General features: G+C 40.6%; 1 protein-coding gene across 3 annotated transcripts in view; it reads left to right on the top strand.

Moving 5' to 3' along the window:
• ZFPM2 (zinc finger protein, FOG family member 2) overlaps positions 1 to 13,452 on the top strand; it is a 448,624-nt gene extending 435,172 nt beyond the window's left edge. For all 3 annotated transcript variants that reach the window (XM_082720028.1, XM_082720027.1, XM_082720026.1), the window contains 3 exons: positions 2,977 to 3,183; positions 6,691 to 6,915; positions 9,857 to 13,452. In XM_082720028.1, coding sequence (XP_082576154.1) covers positions 2,977 to 3,183; positions 6,691 to 6,915; positions 9,857 to 12,348 — 2,924 coding nt within the window. In that variant the 3' untranslated portion in view covers positions 12,349 to 13,452. The remainder of the gene's footprint in view (positions 1 to 2,976; positions 3,184 to 6,690; positions 6,916 to 9,856) is intronic.
• Positions 13,453 to 19,635: the final 6,183 nt, after the last annotated feature.

The raw sequence follows: 19,635 nt of genomic DNA, 5'->3' as shown, positions 1-19,635 counted from the left end.
GAGGAGCCAGGCACAACTGTCTTTCTGTCTGGCCCTGCGCTCCACTTTTCTGGCGGGGGTGGGGGAGTGGGGGTGGGGTGGGGAGGCCTGATACGTAATGTCTGCTAATTCCAGTGGCAAGTGCAGCAACTCTCACCGTGGCTGATTTCAAGTTACCAGTGTGATAGCCACTAGCACAGAAAATGCCTGACCACTCCAGTATTGTGTCCCCGACTCCAGTATAGGCTGGTCCCAGCACACCCCTGCCTGTGACCAGCCCTTTCTCCCTCAGATGCCATGCTCCGGCCAGGTGGCCTCTGAACCATTCCCGGGACAGTCAGGCTCTTCTATAATCCTGCCCTGGCCTGCATGCCCCTTTCTCTGCCAGCAATAATGGATCTACCAGCTCCCCCCCACCGCCACACATACTTCTGCTATTTTACCTTTCTATTTCATGAGTCAGTAAAAAAGTCACCTTGGGTGGCTTGCCTGACTCCCTGGAGACGTGTCCATTAGTCACTCCTCTCACATTTTCTTTGGCGCTAGGCGACGCCACCCACACTGTGGTCTTGTCATTCTGATTGTGAAGCCGGCGAGCCCAGCCCAGCCCCCCACAGAGAGCTCGGTGAACAGCGGATGAATGAATGATCGGAGAGATTAAAATCCCAGAACAACTGACTTCCTCATTAAGTCTACCTGGTACATTTTCAGCCCAATTCAACCTTTCTAAAGGAGGTGCTTTTTCTAAACCATAAAATGAGATGAAATGATGAAGATAATAAAATATGAAACATGACTCAGTATGTCGGAAAACATGGATTACTATCGCCGGGCTGTTTAATCATGTAGAAAAATCATTTTTGCTTACTTGCCATTACACTTAATATTCCTGAGTTTTATTTCCTTTACTTAGTGGGTCTTTCTGGTCAAGAGTTGGAGCCCACGGATTCTGAGTCATCCTGCTACATCGGTCTCTGCTGGGAGACGGATTAGCTATGCGTGGCACCTTCTCTAAAATCTGTTTCTCCTGGGAACCTGAGTCTAAACCTTTCCTTTTGCGAAAGATACCCACAGCTGGATTTGCTAAAAATGTAAATTTCTCAAAAGGGGTGACATGTTATCAATCAGAGAAGTCGTTCCGTTCATCCCTGAAATCCAGGGACTCCCGAAGAGCTGGCAAGGAAGGAAACCTGGACTGTCACGCCTTGCTCTGCCCGCCCCACCTCTCCTCTACAAAGACTCACTTAATAAACTATACCCCAGAGGAAAGATAAGGTGCGAATGATTACCTTGTCTACAGCTGTAAGTAGTTTGGATCTGTATGCACATCAGAGAAGGCTGAGCCGCTGAACGCAGGAGCCTTCCTGGGGGAGGCACCGGCTCTGGCAGACACACCGCCACCGAGCCGGGCTCAGTCACTTGCACAGAAATGCCACTTAGCTTTTGTATTTGTAAAGAAATAAGTCAGCGCCAAAGCGAATCTGTTCTTCAACTTTGCAAAACTCGGGTGCTTTCAGATCCATTAAGAGTCAAAGTGGAAAAAAAAAAAAAAGTTTTCTAGCCTTTTGGTAGATTTGGGTTTTACTTTTGGTACCTTTGGGGTTTACTTTTGGTTCCTTTGGGTTTTACTTTGCAACTTTTCACACACATTCGAGGTACGGAATCTGAGCTGTATTTTTTCATAGACTTGTTCTGTTTGGGAGGGTGTTCTGTTTGCTTACCTTTAAGATGTCACCTGCTGGTGTAATTAGCTGTCCGAGGTTTCTCGGGAAGTGTCCCGATTCTTCTGGGCGACTCTGCCATCGCATATGCTGTTGTTATCTTTTCCAGCAGATTTTTACCACAAGTTGTTTAAAAACTATGATCTATTTAAGGATGGAGGAAATGAAGTGCAGTTGAAGAGACAGTTATGCTGAAAGATAAACAGAGCAATATTACTTATCAGAATGGGTACAAATTTTGCTTCCTTAATGAGTACAATATATAGCTCTGCAATATATACACAATGAGAAAAAAAAAGCTTTATAACATATCAAGTATGCCACGTTATTTCAGGCATAACTGTACAGGATACGTATCTAGGCCTGAGAGTGTAGATAACAAAATATAAGTGCTCTGCCTGTCTAAACATGTTAAATAAATGAGCATACGCTATCGCGTTCCAATACATTAGAAGATGTACTTGCATAGTTAATTTTCTTTTTAATGCACCACACGTGATCGTTTTGAAGTGCAGAGCCAGAGTATATCTTAGTATTTGAAGAAAGGATTCTTTTCATTTAAACAAATCTTTATTTAAATAAGCCTTTTGAAAAGGATCTGTGGCATATCTTCTTTTCAGGAAGTTCAATCAGGGTAAATGGAGATAAAGAAGCTGCATTATAAGGAATATTATATAAGTAAAGATCACTAAGCCAAAAAAAAAAAAAAAAATGGCACCAGACGTAAAGAGAGTAGAACTAGCTGGAATGTCATTTTAACTTTCTGTATTTTAGGAGCGTTCGTGTACTTTTGTTTTGTTTTGTTTTCGGCACGTGGGTATGTTGGGAAAAAAGAGAATGGGGAATGGAGGGAGAAAGGAAGAAATAACTTTTGACTCCCACGAGGTACAGAAAGAGTAATGGCAGAGGCTCACCCGCAATAATTTCTGTGGCTGGATCCCTACCAGGCCTCTTGGTAAGCAGGAGACCACGTCTTAGCATGGGTAATGATTAAGGCAAATCCCAGAAGGCACACGGTTCCCAAAACTCTCCACAAATGATGTCTGTTCTTGGTTCTTAGTTCTCTCCTACTATTGGCCACTGAAGAGTTCATTTCATGCTAGGTGTGCGATTTTCCACCCAGGAGGGAAGAGGGGGACAGCCCTGGTCTCCATCACTCTCCCCCAGTAGAAAGCGATGTGAAAACCGGAAGATGCCATTGCTGTCAATCCAGTGAATGGTAGGCTGGAGCGTCCTATGTCATTCTCTCTTTCTTTTCCTTCTCTCTCCTTCATAGGGGGTCAGCTCTGGTGCACCACGACGAAGGCCATCTCTGAGGGAGAAGAGCTAATTGCCTTTGTGGTGGATTTCGACTCAAGGCTACAAGCTGCCAGTCAGATGACTCTTGCAGAAGGGATGTACCCTGCGCGCCTGTTGGACTCCATTCAGCTGCTTCCTCAGCAAGCTGCCATGGCTTCTATTCTGCCCACGGCTATTGTCAATAGTAAGTGCCGCGGGCAGTAGCCCTGTCCAAGAGCTTTGCAGTGCTGTTGGGTATTTATGGGAGAAAAAAAAAAAAATGTCTACTAGCAGGCAACCAGGGATGGACTTTCTTCTCCAGTGTTGTGATTTCATTTTATCTTCTCTAACTGTGTGTGTGTGTGTGTGTGTGTGTGTGTGTGTGTGATCGCTTCTCATGAGAGTATGAAAAGGACAATTAAATTCATTCATTTCAGGTTGGATTCTTGAATGTCACACACACACAAAAACTGACTTTCTAAACTAGTTGAACGACATTCAAGGCTACTTAGCTATGAGAGATCGAAGAGCTTTCATTGATGCTTCTTTAGTAGAATAGCTGTGGAATTCCTTAAGGGCTATAGAGTTAGAAACTTAAAAAAAAAAAAGAAAATGAAGTAATCAAATTGTGATTAGGTATATTAATAAAGAGGAAGTACATCAAGACATCAGCTAATATGACAACAAAAACAAAAAAGAAACATAGGAAAATAAAGAAAAATACATTGAGCTAGAGAACTCCACACTTGCATGGAGGATTTAAAAATATGCTTTGTATGGGTCCCTGGGTGGCTCAGTGGGTTAAGCCTCTGCCTTTGGCTCAGGTCATGATCTCAGGGTCCTAGGATCAAGCCCCACATCAGGCTCTCTGCTCAGCAGGAGTCTGCTTTCCCCCCCCTCTGTCTGCCTCTCTGCCTACTTGTGATCTCTCTCTGTCAAATAAATAAATAAAATCTTAAAAAAATATATGCTTTGTAGACTCTGGCAAATATGCCTTTGTAATTACCTTATATTAAAATGACTAGTGAACCTAGTTGTATTCCTTGAACACACAGAGGGACACTTTATAGGACAGAAAATCAGTGGTCTAGGAGTCCCCAGGTCTGAGTTCTAGACTCAGTTCTGTTTTTATCTAGCTCTGTGAGAAAACATGAATACCAGTCATATCGTAAGAGGAGAATACATTCCAAACCAGTAGGTAAGTGAGGTATTGCATTTAATCAAAAATGTCCCTGAAAATTCCTAAGACTGAATGATGCAGAATTATAGATACTATCATGATGTCTTGATATTTTAAAAATAAATACTCAATACGTAATCAATAATTACGTTCTTGCTGTCACAGTAGCCTTTAAAGAAATTCTTGAGTGTATCTGGAATTACTGTTTTTCCAAACATTGAATCTAGTGCCCCTAGCCTGAGGTAATATTTTGGGATTTCCTTCATGTAAATGTAGTTATTTTCTTTTACTGGATCTTTACTTTGATTCTGGTAGTGAGGAACTTGAAATAATATAGGTCAAACTTGAATTTGAAGCAAAAGGGTTTTGTTACCAGGAATACTGAGAGTACCTTAAATTATTGTGAAGCTCCAATGTGTGAATGTGATTTTTTAATTATATTTGAGATTATACTCTGTTTGCTTTCTATAGCAGGATAACTATTGATCCCAAATAAATCAGCATAGATGTATACAGTCTTTGGTCTCATTCTGAAATGAGCTAATCAGTTAAAACTCATCTTGCTTAAATAGATACTACATGAAGCAGTATGGCCCTCTGAATTGGTGGGAAGAGCCAAAATAATAAACAGCAGTAGGTTATAATCTTATAACCAAATTTTATTTTGAAATTCTATATTGTACTCTCTGTCCTCACTTCTCATTCATTAGAATTTGGTCCTCAGTTTCCTCCTGTCTGTTTTAACGCGCTCTCCCTGAGCCATCTCCTTCACTATCATGGGTTCTACCACCAACTCTGTATTCACAATTCACAGATCTCACATAGAGCTGTTTCTTCTGCGTTTTAGACCTCTGTCGTCACCTTCCGCATGTTCCCTGTATTTCTTACAGGAATATCTAGTCCCACATATCTAATGCGGCCGTATGCCTCAGTTTGCCTGGATTAACCCCAGTTTCCAATGCTATCTGGTATGCTCCCTTTCACTACAAAGTGCCAGGTTTACACAACAACACTAGGCCAGATTTGGTGTCCCCATACTTGTCCTTGCCTGACCTCCTCACCTGTCTGTCGTCTGCTCCCTATAGAGCTGAATGAAACTGTTACACAGAGATGCTAACAAGAAGCCTGGCCATTGAAGAGACCTTACCTTCCTCTCTAGCATCTAATTGCAAAGTAGCGCTCATCACTCCTAGTCAATTCTACATCCTCGATATAACTTTCCTTCCTCTGTGGCTCCTTTGCCGCTGATATGGAAGAGTTCTCCCACTGGGTCCCATCCCAGTTCACCCACTTGCAAGATTATGGACAAATCACTCCATCTCGGTTTCCTTGGCTATAAATAGATAAAGGGGAAAACACAGACATGAAGAAAATGTTCATGAGTAAATACATGCAAAATATAGACAAAAATATCCTAGCGTGACTTACAACTCAAACTCTGTCATGGTTCACCTCGATTATCGCAACTGCCTCCTCCCAGCCGTGTCTTCCTTCCAAATTGACTACCTTCGAAACTCTACTGCGCTGTCGTAATTTCATAATATCCGATTCTGCCCGTCTCTTGCTTACAACGATTCAATGATTCTCCATAATCATTGAGATGAAAATCTAAACTTCTTAAGAGAGCCCACAGAGTCTTTGATCACTGCTCCTGCCTCCTCCAACCTTATCTCTTCCACTCCCCATCCTGGGGAAGAGCCCCCCAGCCCTCCCCCAGTCCCTCTCTGAGGCTCCCATGCCTTCCTCTGGGCTGTGCAGTTAAGACCCAACCTTCTTGTTATAGAGTCTCATTCTTCACTTACATTCTTCACTACCTCCAGAATCTCCGTCTTCACCACTCAGCGAGGGCATGTCATTATGCTCCCTTTGAATCCTTCCCTGACCCTGTCCCCCCTTCAGTCCCCTCACACACCTAGAGTCACACCCCAAGCACTCCTCAGACGCCTCCATTAGCCTGCTCATTGTAGCCTAATGTAATTACCTGACCACTTACTCATCTGCCCCAGGAGACTGTGAGCTCCCTGATGACCGCTTTTGGGTCTTTTATCTTGTTTTACACCCAACGCAGCATAGAGTCTCTAGCACAGAGTAGACATTCTCTAATTGATTTATTAAATGAACGAATGATGTCAGGAGCCGGCGTCAGAGCTAACTTTAGTTCAGCTATCAGATCCTTGCCTTTTAGTCAATCAGATAAGCCATTTCACATTGCTATTTATAAATGCATATTTTTCTAAACCCTAAATACACTGTAAACAACTTAAAATTAATCTCCTGCGCTTTTCCTGTTGGAGCCTCCTACAGTACCATTTTCTGAAGTCTGTGGGAAGGTAAATTGCCCTGGGTGTAACATTGCTTTTAAAGCTCGGTCCTGGGCTGGGGAACAGCACCCAAGACTGCACTCATCACTGTCTGATCGCCTAATTCTGAACCTGAGAGCGGTCTCTGAGAAGCATTGAACTAAATGCTGCTTCACTCAGGGCTGGTTCCAAATGGGCAGCAGCTAATGTGTCCCTGTGTTTTCGCCCGCAGAGGATATATTTCCTTGCAAGTCTTGTGGCATCTGGTATCGAAGCGAGCGGAATCTGCAGGCCCATTTGATGTACTATTGCAGCGGGAGGCAAAGGGAAGCGGCTCCGGTGTCAGAAGAGAATGAAGACAGTGCTCCTCAGATTTCCAGCCTGTGCCCCTTCCCGCAGTGCACCAAGAGCTTTTCAAATGCCCGAGCACTAGAAATGCACCTCAATTCGCACAGTGGTAAGTGCTTCCCCTGCTGCTGCTTTCACTCTGGGAGACTCTACTGTTTCTCTACATACATCCCTATATTCATATATGCAAACATATATAATTCCACATCTATATAACTGCATCTAGCTATAAAATCAAAATCGAACTTGCTGAACCAGCGGACTGTGATTTTATGTCACTTATAATCAATATACCCTACTCAAAAGACTTGGGTCTGAATTCTTTCCTAACAAAGACAGTATTCAAATCGCAGGCCAAAGCATTCTTCTTCTTCTTCTTCTTCTTCTTCTTTTTTTTAAACAGCACCATTTCAGAAATAAACTCTCAATACCCTTTGTATGTTGTCATTAATATTCATTGATTTAAGTGTCAAGTGATCTTTGGAAACTGACCATATTATTTCCCACATGGTAAGGGATAAATAGTAGGTACATAAAAATAAGTATCTGCGGAATTGAAATAACACTGTTATTTTGATAGATCCAATTAAAATCACACTTGAGAGAAATTAACTTTTAAATACCAATCTGTAAAATGCTCTTGACTTCCAGAACACGCAGAACAGCTTAGTTGATCTCTATGACATAAAGCCACTTTTAGTGTAACGTTTTTAAATTCCTTAAGAAAAATTAGGCTAAAAAAATTTTATTTTATTTTATTTCATTTTTATTTATTTATTTTTTTACCTCCCTCTTCAACAGCACAGTGGTAATTGTCCCCATTTTACTCTGGAATTATGTGCCCAATTATTGTTAGTATTTTCATATTCGTTCTAATTCATTCCTGTATTTTTAAAAAACAAGTTAACCAAATGTACAGAATTATATTAACCCTAGAGACTGCTAGGAACATTTGTAAATAGGACAAATCAAGGTTTGCGTGTCAGTTCTTCAGCATCCATAATACAAAACTTAGAAGGTACTGCTAGGTGACTTCCTCACTGTTTTTGCTTGAGTTGAATAATTAAAAAAAAAAAAAAACTGAAATAGGTGCTGAGTTCGGGGGGGGGGACCCACAACACTAATTCCAACCTCCAATGCCCTAGTACAGTGCAAGCTTTTGTCTTTGAACCTATAAAACTGGCAATTTCCTTTCTAGTCATTCTCTTTCCTTTCCCTACAAAGGAGCCATCTTTTTGTAGGTGATAAAGCAGAGGAGGCAGAAACAGGTCAGTTGTCTCAGACGGTGAGTAGCTAGCTAGTCATTCACAAAAAAAGAGAGAGAGCAAAGGACCTCTCAGCTAAATAGAAGAATGAGTATTGGATCCGTTAAGGAGAAAAGGACTAATATATCCCCTTTTTCTGCTAGGACTAGGTTTTTTCTACCATGTTTTCAGCTTATAAATATAAAAGTCAGGTCTCATTTTAATCTAAAGTACAGAGGACATGAGCCATGCCTGATTTAGCCATATGTCAGCAAATGGGAACTAGAGTTGACCTTAGTGAGTTAGAGTATCCAGATCTTAATCCCCATACCTGGGGGTGGGGGAGGCATTTCCCCCATAACTACCAAACAATCCTCCAGATACCAAGTGGGTGTCCTACAATTTAACTCAATTCTGACACTATCACCGGGAGACAGCATCAGATTTTCCAGATCAAGGGGCCAGCCCCTTGCCCCAACTTCAGATGCCAGTAGAAACCCAAGTTGTTAACCTGAGCTTCCCACCGACTAGCTGTAAATCAGAGTTTGCTAAGAGCCCTTCTTGGGGTTCAATTAATTTGCTAGAGTGGCTCACAGAACCCAAGGAACCCATTTACCTACTGGATTCCCGGTTTATTATAAAAGGTAATGATTTAGGAACAGCAAGATGGAAGACACGCCTAGAGCAAGGTATGAGGAGAAGTTGAGAAGCTTCCGTGCCCTCTCCCAGGCTGCTGGGAATCTCTCTGAACCCCATCATTTCAGGTTTTTAGGGAAGCTTCATTACATAGGCATGATTGATTAAATATGGGTGTTGGCAATTTAAACTCAATCTCTGAAGATTGGGGAGGAGGGGCTAAAAATTCAAATCCTCTAATTACAAGGTTGTTTCTCAATGCACCCAACCCTACCCTTAAGTAACCTAAGGGCTTTCTAAAAGTCATTTAATTAACATAACAAAAATGCTTTTATTGCTCTTATCATAGGAAATTCCAAGGATTTAAGGAGCTGCAAACCAGGAGGTCTGGTCAAAGATTAACAAATATGAATGACCATATTTGTGTTTCTTATAAATCAGAACCTCACAGTAAAGTTTCCTCACCAGTCACGGGTGATATTCAAAATATTTTATAACTGACTAGAAACAGGCCGTGATCAGTCCATACAGAGTTCTGTCCTAAATGACTGTGTGATTATACTGGTGTCCATCGGCCGAGTATCAACCCCAGATAGAGATAAACCATGTTCAGCAAAACCAATGCATAAAATTCTAGATTTGTACCAGAGATAAATTAGGAGGTTATAAATCACCTTACCAAATGGTTCCTTCTTGGATTCTTTTGAATAAATACCTAATCTAGTGCTCTAAGAGTTACTTGACTTGTGCACAGTTTATCAGTATCAACTCTAATGTATTCCTGCTTCTTCCTAATGCAGAGCATGGTTTTGTAATGAGCAGGTTCTCCAATTAGAAATGATAAAATCTGAGGTTTGAACATGGCTCTGTCATCGAATTGCTTTAGTACCATAATCCATTCCCTTGATCTCTTGAATTTGTTTCCTGACCTGGAAGATGGAGACAGTGAAGACTGTCCCGCTGTGATCCGATGACACATTCAAACGTTCTCTGGAAGCTATGAGGTGTTACCACTGGGATGACACCCGACAAAGGATGTCACAAGAGAAAAGCTAATATCACAAGCACGATGCTAAAAGATTTCAGCTCATTCGTGCGGTGTAAAGGTTTTTATGATTAGAAAGCCGATGCATGTGATTCTCAGTATTCTTATTTTGTGTATCTCTCCAGGAGTGAAGATGGAAGAATTCCTGCCCCCTGGTGCTAGTCTAAAATGCACCGTCTGTAGCTACACCGCCGATTCTGTGATCGGCTTCCACCAACACCTCTTCTCCCATCTCACTCAAGCTGCATTCCGATGCAGTCACTGCCACTTCGGCTTCCAGACTCAGAGGGAGTTACTGCAGCACCAGGAGCTCCATGTCCCTGGAGGCAAACTTCCCAGAGAAAGTGACATAGAACACTCTCCAAGCGGGACGGAAGACAGCCTACAGCCGGCGCCAGACCTGCTGACCAGGAGCGAACTCCCCCAGAGCCAGAAGGCCATGCAGACTAAAGATGCGAGCTCTGACACAGAGCTGGACAAGTGTGAGAAAAAGACGCAGCTCTTTCTCACGAACCAGAGACCAGAGATACAGCCCACAGCAAACAAACAGAGCTTTTCTTACACAAAAATAAAGTCTGAGCCCTCGAGTCCAAGACTTGCCTCATCTCCGGTTCAGCCTAATGTTGGGCCTTCTTTCCCCGTGGGCCCTTTCCTCTCTCAGTTTGCTTTCCCCCAGGACATCACAATGGTCCCTCAAGCTTCAGAGATCTTAGCCAAGATGTCCGAACTGGTCCATCGGCGACTGAGGCATGGAAGTAGTAGCTACCCTCCCGTCATTTACAGCCCCTTGATGCCCAAGGGGGCTACTTGTTTTGAGTGTAACATAACATTCAATAATTTGGATAATTATCTCGTGCACAAAAAACATTACTGCAGCAGCCGATGGCAGCAGATGGCCAAGTCCCCAGAGTTTCCTGGTGTTTCAGAAAAGATGCCTGAGGCCGTGAGCCCCAACACTGGTCAAACCTCCATAAATCTCCTCAACCCAGCGGCTCATTCTGCTGATCCTGAGAATCCCCTTCTTCAAACGTCCTGCATCAATTCTTCCACCGTTTTAGATTTAATTGGGCCAAATGGGAAGGGCCACGACAAGGACTTTTCCACCCAAGTGAAGAAGCTCTCCACCTCTAATAGCAACGATGATAAAATTAACGGAAAACCTGTTGATGTGAAAAATCCCAGTGTCCCCCTGGTGGATGGGGAAAGTGACCCAAATAAGACTACCTGTGAAGCTTGCAACATCACCTTCAGCCGGCATGAAACATACATGGTCCACAAACAGTATTATTGTGCTACGCGCCACGACCCTCCACTCAAGAGGTCCGCTTCCAACAAAGTGCCTGCCATGCAGAGAACCATGCGCACCCGCAAGCGAAGGAAGATGTATGAGATGTGCCTACCCGAACAGGAGCAGAGGCCTCCCCTGGTCCAACAGCGATTTCTTGATGTCGCCAACCTCAGCAATCCTTGTACCTCCACTCAAGAACCCACCGAAGGGCTAGGAGAGTGCTACCACCCAAGATGCGATATCTTCCCAGGAATTGTCTCCAAGCACTTGGAAACGTCCCTGACGATCAACAAATGTGTCCCGGTTTCCAAATGTGACACTACTCATTCCAGCGTTTCCTGCCTCGAGATGGACGTGCCCATAGATCTCAGCAAAAAGTGCTTATCCCAGTCTGAGCGGACGACCACATCTCCCAAAAGGCTGCTAGACTACCACGAGTGCACCGTGTGCAAGATCAGCTTCAATAAAGTCGAGAACTATCTGGCCCACAAGCAGAATTTCTGCCCGGTCACAGCACATCAGCGTAACGACTTGGGTCAACTCGACAGCAAAGTATTTCCGAATCCAGAAAGCGAACGGAACAGCCCCGACGTCAGCTACGAACGAAGCATCATAAAATGTGAGAAAAACGGGAATCTGAAGCAGCCTTCCCCGAATGGAAACTTATTTTCCTCCCACTTAGCCACCCTGCAAGGCCTGAAAGTCTTCAGTGAAGCTGCTCAGCTCATTGCCACAAAAGAAGAAAACAAACATTTGTTTCTTCCCCAATGCCTTTACCCCGGAGCAATAAAGAAGGCAAAGGGAGCTGACCAGCTTTCTCCATATTACGGAATAAAGCCAAGTGATTACATTTCTGGGTCTCTCGTCCTCCATAACACCGACCTAGAGCAAAGCACAAACGCGGAAAATGAATCTCCGAAAGGCCAGGCTTCCTCCAACGGCTGTGCTGTGCCGAAGAAAGATTCCCTGCCGCTGCTGCCCAAAAACAGAGGCATGGTCATAGTCAACGGTGGACTGAAGCAAGAAGACAGACCCGCCGCCAACCCGCAGCAAGAGAACATTTCCCAGAATCCTCAACATGAAGATGGCCACAAATCTCCATCCTGGATCTCTGAGAACCCACTAGCCACGAACGAGAATGTCTCACCGGGAATTCCTGCTGCAGAGGACCAGTTGTCTAGTATAGCGAAAGGTGTGAATGGCTCTACCCAGGCTCCCACGAGTGGGAAATACTGCCGGCTGTGTGATATTCAGTTCAACAACCTCTCAAACTTTATAACTCACAAGAAGTTTTATTGCTCATCACATGCGGCGGAACATGTCAAATGAGATGACTTCATAAATGAACACCAGTTCACCTTTGGTACCAGTGTTTAGTATGTCGTTCTACCCAGTCCAGAAAACAATAACAACAACAACAACAACAACAACAAAAACAACAAAAAACGAACACACACATACACACAAAACACACACAAAGAAACAGAAAACAAAAACAAAAGCTGTTTGAATTACATCTGCGCAATCAGGAGATTGTTCTTTAAGGCTGAGTTGAAGACTTAAGGTGTAATTCCATTACAGTCCATTAGTAAAGTGTATTATTGGTGCCATTTTCAAAAAGAAATTAATTTATTTTACCAGCAGTATTCATAGCTGTGGTTATGTTATTTTTTATTTAAAAACTTTATATTAAAGTCATTTGTAATGTTATTGTATAGTTATTGTGTAGCACATATGGTTTGCACTGTATAGTAGATTTTAAAGAAAATAGTCACGAACAATACAGAAAAGCATTTTAGAAATAGCTTCAAAAGCACTTGTGTACCTTGATTTCTTCTTCTATGCTGTTGCAGATATATGTATATGCTAAAATATAACTTGCAAAGATGTTCTAAATACACATGCTATAAGTTCGCCTTAAGATTTCAATTCTTGGATAATCAGGCTCTGTTTGCACTTTATATTTTAGCAGATACAGTCTCTTAGTCACTAGGCTTTGCATTTGTATGTAGCTGTATGTTTCTGTCCATTTTCTTAATCTTAAACATGTATGTTAAATGAAGATGGCAATTTTTTTCTTGTATAGTACCTGTATTTTCTTTCGCTGATGCAGCTCTGTCTCAATTTTTAAACCTTTGCTGTTAAATGCAATACTTTATAAAGAATGAACAAAATTACTGGAAGCAGTATTGTAAGTAATAAGGTAGTATTAATCAGTTTTATCTTTTGAAAGGCACAGTCTAAATCGAAACCCTAAACTCAATGCTGCAAGTATGAATTTAATTCATATATAAGATCTATTTAAATATGAGTAGCAATACTGCACCTGGTGATCACAAAGATAATGTTCTACTTCTGATAGAAATAATTTCTCAACAAATGTTGTTACTATGCATGTATATGGATGGAATAAAATTCCAGATTGTTGGAGAAGTTTGGCATACTTTATTTTTTCTTTGAAATACAAAGGAATGTCTATATACCTATTCTTTGTGATGAGAATAGATTCAAAATAGCACTGAATAGCTGAATATACCATATACACATGTGTATGTATATATATATATAGTAACTTGCATATATACATAGGCATACACACACACACACAGTAACATGATGGCAAATTAATAAAAGGATTAGATTGTCCATTACATGCACCTGATTAACATAACTTATTATATTAAATGAAAGGAGACTCCAACCTATGGAACTAGACAATTTTCCATTACAGCTGTATATAACAAGCACTATCTTTCTGTTCTTTACCCACTGCCCCCACCACTGTAGCACAAAAAAAGAACAATTTCATGCATCTAAAAGATTTATAAAACCTAGGCACAAGAATTTTAACAGTTGTTGATCAAATGCACCCAACTTTTAAATGAAGTTTACTGGAGAGGGAGGCTTGCACTTTAAGGAGCAGTGAAGTTACATGATCAAGTGATTCTGAGGAGTAAAAACATACAGATTTCACGCCTGCAATTCGCAAAAGATCCTAGATTTTATGCTGAAATATTTATGAAATATTTATGTGTTATATCTGAGAGAATATATTTATATATATAAATATGTATATAAAGAAATATATATAATTTATATATAATATATAAATACACACACATATATATACATATAAACAAGAAATTGTTTGTATCGTTGAAAATGAGTTCCAATAGCCCTCATAGAAGAAAATTGACAGCAGAGGCTGAAATAGTGGTGTTCAGACCACGGCTAGACCCTGAAGAGTACAGAGGAAGAAAATAGGTTTCTGCATGTAGAGATCAGTTGTCAATGGTAGCATGAAAGTAGCATGGTGAAGAGTGAATAACAACTCTCCAAAAGAAAGAGGTTCAGATAGGAAAGTAGAAGAAAACGAGGGTATAAATAAAGATCTGGTCTCACAAGTCCTTGAATGCCAGGCTGAACCTTACGGGTTCACACGTTGCCTCCTGCCTAGAGTCATGAAACGAAAATTGTGTTCAGGAACAGTGACAGTGAAATGTGAGACCTGGAAGCTAGAGAGAGGGTGATTTGCTAGAAAAGGCTGTAGCGATGGTCCTCATGGAGGCTAGTGGGACACACACTGAGTGAATGAAGGACAAGTCTAGGTACGTGCTTATATTTTAACAGATATTAAAGACCTAATCAGAGAGAAAACACAAGACCTTCAACCCTCACTGATGGAAACACTGTATTCAACAATACAACTTTGGGTCAGAATATTAGCACCAGTTGAAGGGTCTGAGGGAAGGGAAAGGGTGGTAAAAAGAATGACAGTTTATATTGGTTCTTTAGATTGTGGTATTTCAATCCTCTACGAAGCACTAAAATCTACTAAATCAGAATATCTGAGGGAAGGCCTGGATTTCTCGGGCTTTTTGGCAAAGCAACCCTGAGCTATTCTCTGTTGTCCTCTTCTGACCACAGCTGAAATTCACTGAATTAAATACAGGGGTTAGGGGTTGGGAAGCAGTATTCTGTGGTCAACACCAAAATAAATTAGGCCGGTAGCAGAATTTAACACTCAATTGGTCTTCAAGGGTTGCTATCTCATATATAACACATTTCAGGTTTTAAAATTATTACAATTTAAAAATAATTCAGTATGTATGGGTTAGCATTGAAATTAAAACTAAAAAAATGAAGTCAGTATGTAACCTGGGAACAATATTTGACAATCTTTTAATCAAGTGGAGCCCTCTCATTTCCAGGCAAAAACTAAGGGTCAGAATTTAAGTGCCCAAAGTCACAAAGGCAATGGGTTGAGACCCAGACCCATGAGCCTTACTCTCAGGTTACCTCTCCACATCATGTTCCTTTCTCTACCAACCCAAAAGAATAATATCAGGGTGTGCAGTGAAAATTCCAGCTACTTTTTCTCCCTCTGATATATTAAGTCTAGCTCAGTCAATCCCTGGAGATAGAGAAAAAGCATATTACTTTCTCATGACTGCCGTAACAAATTACCACAAGCTTGGTGACTTAAAACAACAGAAGTTTATTTTGTTACATCTCCCTGCTGGACTCTACAAATGTGTAGCAGCATGGCAGAAATTGTTATCCCCAAACTATTAAATCTTCTGGAACTTGATTGAGACATGAATGTTATTAACAAACATTGATGATATCCATAAAGAATTTGGCATCTAACTAAGAACTCTCCACTGATCACTCGGAACCCAATCATGAGGCAGAATGGGGTCTGATAAAAACCCTGCACCAAGGCATATATCTGTCTGGGACACAGTAAACGTTATTAACTCAGAGAATCATAAAAAAAACAGACACAGGCTGGGTGAAAGTTTACTTTAGCACTATCTAGAAAAAATAGTTTGCCCAGTGTATTAATAGAATACACAGGATTAAAAGAAAATAAACTGTTTTCAAGAACCTAGCAGCCCCATTTTGCATGCAAATAATAATTGATTTCAAGTGACTTTTATCTTTATATTAAAGAAGAATGTCAGAGCTTTTTGCTTCACAACGCTTCCTCAATCATTAACTCGACTTCTTCCATATGGCATACGTTGGTTGCAGATGTTGTGAGTGTATATGACTTTCACTAAATCCAGAACTTTTTTTTCTTTTTCCTCCATCAGGGTTCAATGACCCTCAAGAAAACAATTAAGTAGATAAAATACAATGTTGTTACACTTAGGAAAAAATACCCAGGGATGAAGTAGTCCTTTAAAATTAATAACAGGGACACAAACTTTATAAAAAATATAATAAAAGTATGTATATGCAATATCATGCCTAGGTTAGAAAGAGGGGATGATACAGATGAACGAAGAATGAAGGAGATCAACACAGAAATTGTAAGAACACATCTGAAGAGAAACACAGAAAATGCAAGACAAAAGAATTAACAGGAAGGTGTTCCTACCAAGGTATTCACAGACACACCTGTGTGGACACGCAGATTCCTTCCTCCTCTACTACAATGGATGAACTGTCCCTGATCTTTGTCAAAGCCACTCTTCCCACTTACGCTTTTCATTCCCTCTAGCTTATTTGATGGTTTAGCTCCTCCAATTATTCCCTCTTTCCTGGCACAAAAGCGACAGATGTGTCTTTTTCAATTTATATAAGGACTCGGGCAAGAACCATCAACGCGCTCAGAATGGAAATGTAACCCTGAAATTTACAGGTCCTCCTCACATGTCATGGATAATAATCCATCAATTTCCTAATCCTGGAAGTTGGAGGGAGTTCCTATAATGCTCAGATTAACTTCCCTGTCAGTCTTATGGATACAGGCTTGGAGCAGATTCTGTTGCATTTAAGGTTCAGAGGAATGTGATAATGCACGTGTGTCGTTTTGAGCAGTGCTATCCCTGCCTCATCGGTCCTACAATTAATAGTTTACCAATGAACAAACAGAGGCTTAGAGCCGTGGAGTGAGTTGCCCAAATGACAGAGCCCTTAGGGTCGAGTCTGGAGTCCAGTTGCCTTTTGCTGCCCTTTTCCATGAGGCCCTGGTTCCCACTCTCTGTAGGTCGAGCCAAATCCCTTATAATCACGTTGCAGGTGAGCCTGACACCACTCTATTGCCCACTGGTACAAGAGTGGCCTGAGTTACGGTATTCATTTGTCTCATTCTGCCTGGGACTTTTCCGGCCTGGCTTAGAATTATCTCAAATTTTTCATAGTAAGTATTATTATTATTATTATTATTATTAATTATTACCAAGAGTTGTATCAAAATAACAATGTCCAGTGAGTTGCTTTCTCTTTAACGTGTGGTTAAAGCTGAAAAACGATTGCATTGACCTTTTTCCAGATGCAATGGAAACAACACCTTCTTTTTTTTTTTCTAATATTTTATTTATTTATTTGACAGAGAACACAAGTAGGCAGAGAGGCAGGCAGAAAGGGGGTTGGAAGGACGCAGGCTCCCTGTTGAGCACAGAGCCCGATTCAGGACTCGATCCCAGGACCCTGGGATCATGACCTGAGCCGAAGGCAGAGGCTTAACCCACTGAGCCACCCAGGTGCCCCAACACCTTCTTTTCAAGGACACACCTAAGGCACTCTAGGATAAAGCACATTTGGAGAGAAACATCTAGGAACAACTTCAGACTTCTGCCCTGTAGTTGTAGGAGAAGATTTGGGGGCTACTACCCCCCCCAAACTGTTGGGTGTAACTGTGCTCTGACCACCAAGATGCCCAAAGCCCCACCAGATGATGAAATCTGTGAAAAATGTGAGGCATTTCTGGTTTCGTATAGAATGCACTGAAAGTACCAGGGTGGTTATCTCATTGTTGAAGATACAGGTGGATAATAGTCTGAATCCTCTAGTTACTCTTGTTTTATCATGGAGTATATGGTCATCTATGATATAAATATAGAGGTATTTATTTTGTTGTTAGGTAACATCTTTTTATGTGGCAACCTGCCATTTTCACGACAAAATGCTTCAAACAAAATATCAGATATAATGTAAAAAACTAAGAACAAAAGTTTGCCTTTTTCAGGAAAGCTAGGTAACGACTGTGGGATTTTCCTAAAATTATTTTTGGACACCTACCATTCACTAAGGAAGCTGCTGAGATAAAATAAACCACACAAAAACAATCACATAAATCTGCTCAAGAATCGTTATCATTGACTTCAGATTCAGTCATTCATTAGCTAGCTGATTGGGCCTGAAGATTATGATTCGTAGGCACAGCTGTGGAGGGTATGTATGCATTACTCTAGAAAGCATGGCTTTTCATTTCGCTCCGATGGCTGAGCGGTATTAAGATCATTATTGAAACCTGGCTAGTGCACATAGAGTTTAGAATTTTTAAAATAAGTGACAGTACTCTTATCAATTGAATTAGAAGTCAGAGTTGGGGAAGTTGAAATATAGAGAGATATACTCTTAATTTAAATTAAATGAAGATTGATTCATTTAATTAATAATTTAACTTCATTTAAATACATATGTATGTATATATGTGTAAATACACATCGTTAGAGTAGTTGAACAAGATTTTCATGGTAAAACTTATGTTGAATGCAAGACAATCATTGTATTACCAAATTCAGTTTCTCTTTGCTTCCCATCAACAATCAGATTTTAGCAATGTGTGAGTTATTAATTTGAAGGAATATTTCGTATATCCACATGTATGTTATACAATGGTATTGATCTTTTTTTTTCTTTGCCAACTCCTTTGAATTTTGTTTGTATTTTAATCAAAACAATTTGGAACTCTTTATTCAATATATTCAATGAATGGAGTATCAAATGTTTTCAGAGAAGCTACAAAAAATACATGAAATTTATCATACAAAATCAGGAGTCTGAATCTGTTAAACATTAAGATTTAAAACAGTGTCCAAGATTTAATTTTTAAATTCTATAATTGCATTTTGTATTATCTCAACTTTGGGGAATGCTCTTTTGTTGGAGCTTCCATTTGTAAATGGATAAATTTTTATTACAAGGGAATGACATAAGAAGGTTTTTGATCTTCCATTATCTATATTCAGAAAACAAGAGACAAATTATGTGATAATTTTGCTTTAAAGTATATTTGCCAAAAGAAGGCAGTTAAATTGAAACAAAAATAGGCCCTCTGTGGATATATGGACCAACATATTTGCACATTTTAATTAAAAATTAAAAAATAAGAGTATCTCCTTGACCATTTTTTTCTGAGATTATACTATCTATATCATATGTATTTTCTATGACTTTGAAACTTTTGAAGACTACTCTTCAGATGCTTTGTAGGATGTTCCTTGATTTCAGTTTTTCTGAGTTTTTTAATGATTGGTCTGGAGCCAGCGATTGGGGTTGGGGGGATAAGCAGAAAGGTAAAAGGCTTCTCACTGGGGATACCTGATATTAGCCCAACTTATCTCTAGTGATGTTAAGCTTGACCACTTGACTAAGGTTGTATATGCCATGTTCTCCACTGTAAAATTACCTTTTATTCCCCCTTTCCACTCTCTGTTCATTAAAGATAAATCACTAAATCTGGTCCATTCCAAGGATAGGGAATTAAGCTCTATTACCTGATGGGAGAAGTATCCAAACATTTGTGGACCTATGTTGAAACCGCTATGGGACATCTGGGTGGCTCAGTAGGTTGGGCATCTGCCTGCGGCTCAGGTCACA

The sequence above is a fragment of the Mustela nivalis genome, assembly GCF_964662115.1.
Source record: "Mustela nivalis genome assembly, chromosome: 2".
Lineage (NCBI taxonomy): Eukaryota > Metazoa > Chordata > Mammalia > Carnivora > Mustelidae > Mustela > Mustela nivalis.
The sequence above is the reverse complement of the archived record's forward strand: the minus strand, read 5'-3'. Positions and strand labels throughout refer to the sequence as shown.